The sequence below is a fragment of the Dendrobium catenatum genome, unplaced genomic scaffold (assembly GCF_001605985.2).
Source record: "Dendrobium catenatum unplaced genomic scaffold, ASM160598v2 fragScaff_scaffold_621, whole genome shotgun sequence".
NCBI classification, from domain to species: domain Eukaryota; kingdom Viridiplantae; phylum Streptophyta; class Magnoliopsida; order Asparagales; family Orchidaceae; genus Dendrobium; species Dendrobium catenatum.
The window spans coordinates 3,866,021-3,878,840 of NW_021319083.1; the positions used below are offsets into that span (position 1 = coordinate 3,866,021).

The 12,820-nt window shown below is 37.5% G+C and overlaps 1 protein-coding gene across 1 annotated transcript in view; it reads right to left on the reverse strand.

Annotated features, from left to right (window-relative positions):
• Nucleotides 1-10,713: 10,713 nt before the first annotated feature.
• Nucleotides 10,714-12,820, reverse strand: part of LOC110098177 (serine/threonine protein phosphatase 2A 59 kDa regulatory subunit B' gamma isoform-like) — a 32,276-nt gene continuing 30,169 nt past the window's right edge. The window contains exon 2 of the mRNA XM_020824911.2: nt 10,714-11,425. Coding sequence (XP_020680570.1) covers nt 11,039-11,425 — 387 coding nt within the window. The 3' untranslated portion in view covers nt 10,714-11,038. The remainder of the gene's footprint in view (nt 11,426-12,820) is intronic.

Here is a 12,820-nt window from a genome sequence, read left to right on the forward strand (position 1 = left end):
AAAATGTTGAACAAGAGCTCTTAAATAGAAGAGCTTCAAAGAAGCTCATTAATTGCAAGTTGCTAATAATATCTTCCAGGCTGATATGGACATCGTCCTGGTCGATCAGTACAAATCTCCAAAGATCGGCCAGAGCATAGCCCTGAATGCAAACTGGACGATTGAAAATTATCTTGATCGTCTAGGATGATCTCACGATCGTCCCGGCCGATCAGTTCAAATCAGAGGAAAATCGTCCAGAGTATCGCCCTGAATTTGAGCTGGCCGATATTTATCATCCAGAAGTGACTAAGGTTTTTGAATAGATCGTCCTGTCCGATCCTGAGATCGTCCAGGACGATATGATCGTATCAATCATCCATAATTACTCCCTTGATTTCCTGATCAATTAAGGCAAGATTTGCGAATATCGTTCAAGAAGCGAATAGAACCATGTTCGATCCTATCTCTTAAAGGTGGCAGGAAAGACATGGCAGAGGAGTGCGTCTGAGGTTCACTGAATATGCATAATGGTTCTATAGTGATCGATATGCTCGTATGGGTTAGACGTCCTGTCATAAGACTCGATGCTTGGTAGTTTGAATCCAATCAGAATGGGGTGCTGAAGAATGGCTTCAGTTAAAGGTGATGACTTCTAGAAGTTCGGCTATCGAAAAGTTTGCCTACCAATTTTCATAATTCATGACGTAGGGCATTGCAAGGGAGCTCAGTAATGTATGGTTGGGCTAAGCCTTCTAGGAGATCTGGAGGAATGCGAGGTTGCCGAGTTGTGGGAGAAGGATGGGTAGAACTTGCCGTATCGGCAATTTCATTATCCTAGCATGACCGCGGATGTCTTCTTGGAGGAGGAAAGTGAATCTCCTCTTGAAGAGGTTTGAATTGAACATCTTCAGTTAGTGGTGGAGCTCGAGGGAGAAGAATCTCCTCCCGTTGTGGTAATGCTGGCTGACGAGTCTCTCGTAGGAGTTGAAGGATCTCAATCTAATATTCTTCCATTTTTTTGGATTCTCTCTTTTAAAGAATGTCCCGAAGTCCCTTCTCCGACAGCTTTTTCCCTCTAGGGTAGAAAGAGGCAGATATCGACCGTCTATGATTCATAGACTGATTTCTGGACTGGCGGGAGTTGGAGCGAGAAGCTCCAATGATATGACTGTTGCATCTATTGACCATCGTAGTAATACTTGAAGTTTTGGTATAATGTTTCTCATAGATGGCGTCAAACTGTTGCTGACTAGAATATACATGGCGATAGAGTTAGAAAATTTATGTCTTATCGTTGTACGGATATCTAGCACACAAACAAGGAAGAAATAGAAACACCGAGATTTTTATGTGGAAACCTTGAAATTGAAAAAACCACAGGGTCACGCCCAGTTGAAAAAGTTCCACTAGTGTTTTGCTTGAGATACAAGAGGTTGACTCATTTATAAAAGTTAGGACGATCAGATTACAATGAATCACTTCTAAATTTAAATTCAATTATAACGTTGGGTAGAGTTCCGACATCTCTTGGAAATCGGGCAGAATGTCTGCATCCTTTGGAGGTCGGGCAGAATTATGGCGTCATTCTATAATTAAGCAGGATTCTAGCATTAGGTAGAACTCTAGCGTCCCTTGAGAGTCGGATAGAACTCCGATGTCATTCGGAAGTCCGGCAGAATTCCGAAGTTGGGTAGAACTCTAACAGTGGTCGAGGAGGAGTTCTCCCCTCCTATCCTTCTCTTATTCTCCTCTTCTTCTTCTTCTTCTCTTCTCCTTCTCTTCTTCTTCTCTTATTCTTGCTTGGGTGCCCTCTCATGAGAAATGAGGGGTCTATTTATAGATATTCTGGAGTGTCATAGCTTCTAAATAGGTGTGAGATCATGGGTAAATAGGGAGTTATCGAATGGATGGTTGATATTGAATCCCTTGATCGTGCACCATTCGTTAGATATTTGAAGGTTTTAATGATGTCAAAATTTGATGATCTTGGGCTCGTTGGATTTTTCTGGTCGAACCACTCAATTCGACTATAAGAACGTCAAATTTGGAAACTGTTTCGTAACTCAAATTATGGTTTGAACTTTCTTGCAGCGCTTTGAGTGCTTTATTTGGCCTCATTTGGGTTCGGATTGAGTTGAATTTGGTGTCGTTGAGTTCATATATCCGAGATGCTTAGTTTTACTATAAGTTCATTGAAATAGGAGTTCAGGTGATCCTAGATTTAATTTTTGAAGTTTTCGGCTCAATTTTACCTCAAGATTCATGCCCAATCAAGATAATTTTTTGAGGATATATCAAATGTCAATCTTTAGCACATCTCAAACATGTTTTGTTTCTCAAATGATTATTCAAATTGCACTCAAAGGATAATGGAAATATAAATACCAAGATAAATGCTAATAAAATTTATAAGCTCACTAAGAAGTGTTGACCTCTGGATAAATAACAAAATTAGATAGAAAATATGGGAGAAGATTTTCTTACCTCGTACTCGTTGGATCCGCAAAATCCCGTTGAAACCTCTGGCTTGTGTCGCTTCCTGGATTTCCCACACTACAGCTCATCGATCGCACCAATCGCCCTTAAAATATCAAGCAAACGAATCCTTCTGCTCCTTTATCGCTCTCCAATTCTAAAATCCTTCCCCCATCATAACCTACTTCCGACCAACTCAATTAGACGTTGTTATTGAAGTTCCTATTCTTCCAATACATCAATCGCCCCCATCTACGTCTGAAGCCACTTGATCCTTCAACTCATTCAACCGGAATCCACACATCCCCGTCTCCTAGCTATGGCAAGATTCGAAGCTTTTCAACTGAAGCTCTGACCTATGTCTTAGACCCGCTGTCTCTTGCTCTTCTGACCAAAGCCTTGCTAGGAATCGACCTCTCCTCTTCTACCTGAACTTTTATTTGGTCTTGACACCTGACATAGCTCTACATCCGGATGCCAATAACATATCGCCACGTGCTCTTACTCTTTACCGCGCAGTTTGATGATGCAACCTGAACTAAAACCCAGTATTACTATGTTCGTGTATTGCTCAGTATTGCTAGGTATTACTTGGTAATAACGAGAAATACTGCTCTTTCACGACCAATACCGAGCAATACCTAGCAAACCCGGGGTATTGCTTGGTATTGCTCGGTACTGCTCAGTATTGCTAGATATTGGTCTTGACAAAATGATATTTCTCATTATTGCCGAGCAATACCTGGAAGTACCCCGGTCTGCACAAATCAGCCAATACATAGCAATACTGGGTCCGGGTTTGGGTCAGGTCCTCAGGCCGTGTGGTAAAGAGTAAGAACACGTGACGACATGTTATTGGCGTCCAGATATAGAGCTACGTCAGGTGATCTAACCTAATAATTGTTCCTTCTACCTACCCGTTCAAAGCCTTAGCCGAGACATCCCTGTACTATCCGACCTCACGCCAAGTCCTCTCCAACCCGACGAGCTCCATCCAACATAAGTGGCTAAGGCCAAGCTCACAGCTTCTACGCCTCTCTTTCCCGACACTTCCATTCAATCTCTCTCAGCAAATTGCCCGCACTTATAGCCTCTCAAGCCTCCGTGTCCTCAACCGAACCCAAGCAGACCCTTACGACCTAATCTAGGTAAACTTTTTATTTTTATTATTATTAGATTTATATTTGATATATCCTCGAAAAATTATCTTGATCGGGCATGAATCTCGAGGAAAAATTAAGCCAGAAACTTCAAATATTAAATTCGGGATCATTTGAACTCTGATTTCAGTGAACTTATAGTCAAACTGAGCATCTCGGAAATACAAACTCAACGACACCAAATTCAACTCAATCTGAGCCCAAATGAGTCCAAATCAAGCACTTAAAGAGCTGTTGGAAAGTTCAAACCATAATTTGAGTTACCAAATGGTTTCTAAATATGACGTTCTTATAGTCGAATCGAGCTGCTCAACGAGACAAATCCAACGAGCCCAAGATTGTCGAATTCTGATATCATTAAGACCTTTAAATGGCTGATGAACGTGCACGATCAAGGGATTCAATATCAACTGTCCATTCGACCACTCCCTATTTGCCCTTGATCTCACACCTATTTACAAGCTTTGCCACTCCATAATGTCTATAAATAGATCCCTCACTTCTCATGAGAGGGGACCAAGCAAGAAGAAGAGAAGAGAAGGATAAGAGGGAATAACTCCTCCTTGAGCACTGCCGGAATTCCGCCGGACGCCCGAGTGACGCTGGAATTCTTCCCAAGTAACGCCGGAGTTCTGCCCGATACCAAAATTTTGCTCCACTTCGAAACGACGTCAGAATTCTACCCAACCTCCGAAGGACGCCAACATTCTGCCCAATCTCCAAGTGACGCCGGAACTCTACTCGATGTTGTAACTGATTTTCAATCCTGAAGAGATTCATTGTAATCTGATCTTTCTACATTTTAAGGACAAATCAGCCTCTTTTATTCCAAGAAAACACTAGTGGAACTCTTTCAACTGGGCGTGGCTCCATGGTTTTTCCCCTTTCAGAGTTTTCCACGTAAAAGTCCTGGTGTTGCTATTTCTCCTCTGTTTGTGTGCTAGATATTCGTACAATGTTGAGATGGAAGTTTTTTTTAACTCTATCGCCGCATATATTCTAGTCCGCAACAATATTAATAATTAGTAATACTTGTTATCAATATTTATTAGCAAAAAAAGAGAGGGAGGATTGATGACAAAAAAAGAAGAGAAGATGTGTTTCTCAAAAAAAAAAAAAAAAAAAAAGAGAGAGAAAATACAAAAATTAGAGGTGGTATTTTGTGCATTTTGAATATTCGTCGCCACTGGAATGTAAAGGTATAACCCTTTGATCCCTAAAACTCGTAGAGCCCAATTTTGATGCTTGCAGCACGACAAAACAACCACATATACACACCTTTCTTAGTGTGGTTCGAGGAAATTCGTTGCGATGCTTGCGGTGAAGCGAGCAATCATCTAAAGCCTCACTTTTATAGTTCGTGGTGCACTAGAAAACCGTATATACACGCTTTTTTTAGCATGGAGGGATGAGAACCCGGTGCGATGTGCATGATGAAGTGGGGATACATATAAGTACCTGCTCATGGTCAAATAACTGCATTTTCCAATAGGTGTTATAGAAGATCCATACAAGCTTTTCTTAGCATGGTGGAGGATGAAGATTATGAATGTGGTATATTAAGACACCTACCATACATGATTTTCTTAGCATGGCGGAAAGGTCCAAACTCCTAAATTTTTTTCTAAATGGGGGACACGCCGGAAGACTGCCGAAATTCAAAGTAAAGATAGAGGGGACTTGAATTTTTGAACAACAGGGGACCTATGAACTTGAACTACAATGAACTCAAATTAATTAAATTCAAACATGAACAAAATGCATTAAGAACTCGGAATTCAATATGATAACAATGACTTCTAAACTTGGACTCAAATGAATAAGTTTTGGAAAACCAAACTCATGATCGCACAGAAGTATAAAAGTGCTTACCAATAATTTTGATCATCCAAATAAAAATCAATGAATAGAACTCTGACTTGAGCTTGAATAACATAACAAAGAACATTGACATGAACTTGAATTGAACAAGATTATATGAGACCGATGAACTTGGTTTGAACCAAATGAGAAAGACTTGAACTAAAACAAGCAACAAGGAATTGAATTTTAAACTCAATTATTTACAATCATTGATGACAATTCAAAAGAACTCAAGTGAACTCTAAAAGACTTGAGTTTGAAGGAAGCACATGGAACTGGACTCCGATTTTAACAAATGAGTAATCAAAATATAGAGGCTCGATGAATAAATATTAATCAATCAAGTAGGTATACATGAGAAAATGAATATACATAATTGACAAGGAATGTTCCTACATCTCATTCATAAGTTACAAGCAAGAGGGACATGCATATGCATATATCAATGAACAATAATACTAAGCTCGTCATCCAAATTATAAATCATTTTGAAGACAAAGACTCAAACGTTGAGCTTGTTTACAAGTGATAAGAAGATTGTGAGAGCTAATGTCGATTAGCTTGTAACCAATGTCAATGAGATTTGTAATGAATACAACTCCATCTGTAGACAATGAAGGGAGATAAAAATGATTGCAATAAATCTCATAGTGTGTTCATGAATACGAACACAGAGGCTCATACACAACGGTTGTTACTCAAGTGTAAACAAATACACTAGACCCTCACGAGTGACAACAATCAACACATATGAAGAGATGGATGATGAGGAATACAACTCAATCAACAGTCAGTAATGACATGTAAATGAATGCATCGGTCTACATATGAAGGGCGATAAAGGATATGCTGCAAGAACCTATGAACATATATAGAAGTCCTATAATGTGCATAACGAATACGAGATATCCAGAAGTTGATAGAAAAGAGTATGCAGTGATAATCTGCTGGTGGGCATGTACTACAAATACAACATATCTAAAAAATAAAAAATAAAAAGGCAAGAAGGCTGTAAAAGATATAATCTCCTTGTTATCAATATCAGTTGAATTACAAATGAACATATAATAACTTGCTTATGAGCATATGTGAAAGAGTTGCGTCTAATACCTTTGCTTGCAAACAACATTGGAATGTCAACATCCTTTGCGATTTGCTTACCAAAGTAATAGCAGCAGGCCCATAATACGCACAACACATCATCTACAAGCGAGAATAATATACTTATAACACATACGAGTCATCTATAAATACAGATGTACGCACCACATGCCACCTATGGGTGGATGTAGAAAGACTTCAATGAATGCAGTATATTATATTCAATTTCAATATATGAATGAATATATCTACCTACCTACAGGTAGAGTAGCGGATGTACTAAAAAGGCCTAAAATTATAGCAAAATGCATGAAGAATACAACAAATGCAAATACATTAAAAAGCTATTGTAGTAGAAGAAGATCCGTTATACACCCTGCGTGTTTTTATAAGAAAATACAAAGTGATTATATCAAGTGCAAATGCCTACGAGTTACTATAAGAAACTCATTATACATACAACAAGACACCTCTAAGCATCTATAAATGCATAGCAGAAGATTCATTAGTACACTATAATTCACCTCCATAAAGTAATAACTAGTGCACGACAGTCTACCTGTATAAAGCAGTAAAAAACTCATCCACAAGCTATTACAACACGCCACCGGATCTGCAATATCCATGCAAGTAGATCGAAGGCATTTATAAATATTCCAAGAATGTCCCCGCACATGCACTATAATATGTATGCACATAGGTATACTAAAGGGGCATATATAATCATAAACCTATATGGGCCCCTACAAGCGTATTATAGAAGCACGCATGACATCAAGGAATGCTGCGCGGGTCAATAAATTTAAACTCGATCCTCCTAAGCAGGTAAATAGGAGTTGACAAGATTCAGTAAATATCTAAAAATGCCCCCAAACACCTGCATAGGCCCTTGTGAGCGTGATGTATTCACATATGTGACATTTAATGATGCTATGCAGGTCGATAAATTTGAACCCGATCCTCATAAGCATGTAAATATGAGTTGAGAAGGTTTAACAAATAATTATAAAATACTCCCAAACACCCGCATAGGCCCCAACGAGCATGTTAAGGGTATACATATGACATCTAGGGATGCTGTGCGGGTCAATAAATGAACGTAATTCGAGCCTGATCCTTCTATATGAATAGAGAGGAGTTGACACGACTCAAACTATCAAATAGATATACTATCACGACGTCAATCAAAATATTTATTTTTTACATTCTTATTAGGCCTTCAAGGTCTATGACAAAAGAAATTTATCAACAAAGGCATAAAGCCTACAAAATCCGATCCACTATCGACAAATCGATAGAGTCGACAAGGTTCAATTCAAAAATAAAAATGATCCTAAACACTTCGATGATGGCTGTGTTGAATATAGTTCTCAACCGGAGGGATTAATTCCAAATATTTCAAATGCCTCCCAAATGTTTAAATACCCATCAAACATTCGAAATTCAAAGTCCAAACTTCAGAAAATCATCCAAAAATTTAAAATATTTAAAACTGAAATCCAACTACAAAACACTTAAAGCAAAATCCATCCACCCTCCACAATAGTTTATTAGGTGGACAAATTAAAATTTACTTCAGCTCACATAGAGCTAAAGTAAATTAGTCCTTAGTGACATCAAATCCTTGAGATATGAATCAATAGGATATAATCGATAGGGCACAAAGCCCTTTGTTAGCTAAGATGGATTTAAATTTATCCCCTTAGATTAATACATATTCTAGGTCTGCAACGTCCGCTTGTACGATGCAACCCATGGCTAAAGACAAGAATCCTTCTGTCAGGTTGGGTCAACTACCTCCTCTGACTAAGTAGACCAGGGACCACGATGGCCTGGGACGACGGAATCATGGGATCTTGATTGAGTCCATCATCCATTCCCCTACTATCTGCTTTAAGTGAAAGATGGTGAAAATTTCAATTTTAAACATCAAACCTCTAAATACACATGCCCATGCTACTACTATATGCCAGATAATACGTATTTTTATATATTTGATTGATGACTAGCCTTAATCGAAGTTCTCTCTCGTGATCGGGAGGGGTAATTAATTATAGGGGCTTGTGCCTACAGGAAACCAGAACTCATATCATAAAGTCCTCGCAAAATGAGGGCAAAATCTCTGGGTAATGTCTTATCTACAAACCTATATGCCTTACAAAATTTACCGCAGAACTAAATCCGTTAAAACTCCCCTGAAGAAAGCACCGGGGGAGGCTGGCGCTAAATTTTTGGAGCCCGCAAGAAGAGAATTATGGCATTTGTGGTTTCCTTACCCATCGATTTCTATCTCTCTCTCTCTCTCTCTCTCTCTCTCTCTCTCTCTCTCAACTTTTATGTAATTCCTAGCTTTTCTGTTGTACTATACTGTTCTCAGAAAAGGAATATTTCCCTCAGCCACTCCAAATCTCTTTTTTTTAATGTTATAACTTCTCTTCCACTTCTATAACTGTGACACTTTCAAACTCTTACTCAAACACTTAACACACTTTCTCTCTTGCTCTTAAGGGCCAAAAAACTATGGTTTGCATCCATGAATCAAACATAAATTTTGTGAACACAACAAGATTATGCTTAACTTCTTGCCAACTGTTGTACCCAAATGAGTAGAATCGGTCACTCCAACATCCCTTTGTTTTTACCTTTTGTTTTATGTTTAGCTATGTCCAACATATAAAATAGTATTCAGTCTTACTGGTCTTTCAAACGAACAGATAAAAATGCAGCTGGGAAGTCACAAGTGTAATATGTTATCTATTAAATTAGATCCATCTAATTGATTATGTTATATATATAGGGGTTTCATCAAGCCGAGCTTGAGTGAGTTGAGTGAGCTGAAGGTACTTAGATAGAATATTCATGTTATGTATTTGAAAACACAAACACAGATATATATATATATATATATATATACAAGTAAATTCAAGCTAATATCAAGTCAAATATGATTAAACAATATCTTCTTATTTGACTCGTTAAATATAATTAATTACTTATAAAAACTAATAGAAGTTAACTAATTATCAAGTTGAACATAATCGAACATAAGTTTTTTGACAGTCCTATTTTTACCTATCACATTAAGGAAAAATTAAAACAAAACTTGGGAAATAAAACTGAAGAAAAAGCCTTGCAGTTAAAGAAGTTGGGCTAACCAGCCAAGAAATAAGTACGCAGCTGCATATTCATTCATCTAATTGAGCATCATACCTTCATAATTTTCAAGTTGTTTTTTCCCGTTAGTTTGCGCTACCCTGCAAAGAAATAAGTATGCAGCTGCATAGCCATGGAATTGAGCCTCATACCTCAATAATTTTCATGTTCCTTTTTTCCAGTTAGTCTACTCATTTTGCTCCTCTTCCCATGACAAATAACTATTCGTCGAGTTATTAATCATCAACTTCAGCATCCTCGGTTCTTCAGGCTCTAAACTGCTTCCAAAGAGTCAAACATCATCTAATTATAGGCCCTTTCCACCCATGTCGAATCTGTGTTCTGTAAACAGTAAAATTAGCAGGAACAAATATTTTCATCCCACTTGCTGCTACCCTGGTTAAGGTTTAGACTTTGCGGAGCAATCTTACTGGAAAACCATGAGAACATCACTTTTGTGATATATCAATTTAAAAAAGATTCTCATAATTCGCTTCAAAAAAGCCCATCATTCGCTTTTTTTTGTCCATGTAAGTTCAAAAATCTCAAATCGGAATATAAGACAGAATAAGTCAAGTCGATTAGTAACGCCAAAAAAATAGTTAAAAAAACCAATTTCATTGCCATATTTTTCATGGCAACCCTTTTCAGCTTCAATTGAGACAACTTTCTTACTACTTCATAAATAACTTTTTAATAAAAAAAAATTGAACTAAAAATTTTTATATTAAAAAACTACTTTATGAAAAAGTAAAAAAACTATCCCAAACAAAACTTTCACCTGCACTAGCCTTTGATTTCACATTACAATAGAAAAAATATAATAAAACGAGAAAATCTGAGCCAAACTATACTAAAGTCAATGAAACTCATATTCATTAAATTAATTTTGAGATGAATATAATACATAAAATAATAATAAAGCTTTAAGTTACACTTAAAATAAATCCAACGGCTATAACAGATCAGGATATTCTGATAAATCCAACTTGATTTGGATATTCTGAACCCATTGATTTCCAATAAATAGCAAATGATATTTGGCATCTAAATGCACACTACAAAATGAAATTAAAGTTGTGACAAAAAATTCAGGATCAAGAACATTCTACTGCTGATATGAATAATTTTAATAAAATGACACCAAAGCATGATCCAATTCTATACACACAATTGCAATTTCTCATGTCCTGAAATCATAACCAAAATAACATGAGAAGCCACATAAAACCACCTCCCACCTTATCATCTTGCCCAAGACTTAAAACTTTTTTGAATGTAGTGAGAGCAATAACATGGCAGAATTACGAGCCAACAGTCGTTCGAGGGCTTAAAGTAGTCATAGTAAGAGAAGAAACTTTCCGTGAAACCAGCACGGCCTCATTGCTGATGGCTTTGGATGCGGCAATGTTCTCCAACCGCTTCCAGATCAATTCCCGCTTTGCCTGTAACTCCCTCTCCTTGGCCTCATTCTCATGGAATTGAAGGGAACAATTGTCGAGGAGCTCCTGGTCGGCGTCCAAGAAGAGCTTTCTAACATTGAGTGTTAGACCTTGGACGGCTTGGTTCCAGTGTCCTCTCATGTTATTCTCGAGGGCTGGGAAAATGAGAGGAAGAATGACTTTACGGTTCTGGGTAGTTAAGTTCCTTAAATGGTCATTGTTCCAAAGAAATAATGAACGTTCGGCTACCTGAGTTATTCAAGCTATAGTCAGTCAATAAAATTGATATACGATAAGGGATTAGATAAAAAGGCAAGTTTTTGACATTAGAAATTAAAAATATCATCGCTAAAGTGAACACAAGAAAGAAGAATAACCTGGTAGTTGACGCCTGTTGCGAGAACTGAAAAATGTGTAGGGTGATTAGGCATTTGAGCAAATATTATAGTGGACTTAAAAGCAGTGGTAAGTACCTTAACTTGCAATGACAGGAGCATCATGTACTAAGTATGATATTTTTTATCTTTAATAATATTTAAGTTCAGGCCTCGGCATAACCAACGCTCAGAATGAACCTGGACTTCGACATGGAAACCAGACAAACCAAATACAACAACAACAACATCAAGCTTTTGTTCCACTATGTGGGGTCGGCTACATGAATCCTTTTTTGTCATTATGTCAAGTTAAAAGTCAAATTATCATTTAAATCTAATAAAGAAAGATCATTTCTAATATTTTTTAACCAAGTTTTTTTTAGATCTATCTCTACATTTCTTAACATAGGTCATCCTCAAATTTCCTAACCGGGTCATCGGAAGGCCAACGTTTAATGCGACCAAACCATCTAAGGTGGCTCTCTCTAATCTTATCTTCCACTGGAGCTACTCCAACCTTTTCACGTATCCTATCTCTAAGGATAAAGCCACTCATTCACCTAAGCATCCTCATCTCTGCAACACTTAACTTAATATTATGCTTCTTTTTTAATGGCCAAATTCGGTACCATAAAGCATTGCAGGTCTCACCACCATCTTATAGAATTTTCCCTTAAGTTTGAGGTGGACTTTTCTATCGCACAACAAGCCAGATGCATTCCTCAACTTCAACCATCCAACTTGAATTTTGCTAATAATATCCCCATCTATTTCACAATCATTTGAACAATAGATCCAAGATATCTAAAACGTGTACTCTTATTAATGACTTGATCACCCAAAATCACAATCCCCTAACTAGTAAGCTAAGAAATTCCTTCATCTTCTAAGCATTTCTACATCTCTATTGGAATATCATCAGGTCCAACAGCTTTTCCACACTTCATTTTCTTTAAAGACTCTATAAACTTCAATTTTACTAATACAACAACAACATCAAGCCTTTATCCCACTACGTGGAGTCAGCTACATGAATCCTTTTCCACCACTGTGTCCTATTAAAGGTCAAATCTTGTTTAAATCTAATAAAGAAAGGTCATTGCTAATATTTTCTAACCAAGTCATTTTAGGTCTGCCTCTACCTTTCTTAACATAAGTCAAATCTAATACCTCTACTCTTCTAACAGGGTCATTGGAAGGCCGTCGTTTTATGTGACCAAACCATCTAAGGCGACTCTCTCTAATCTTATCTTCTACTGGAGCTACT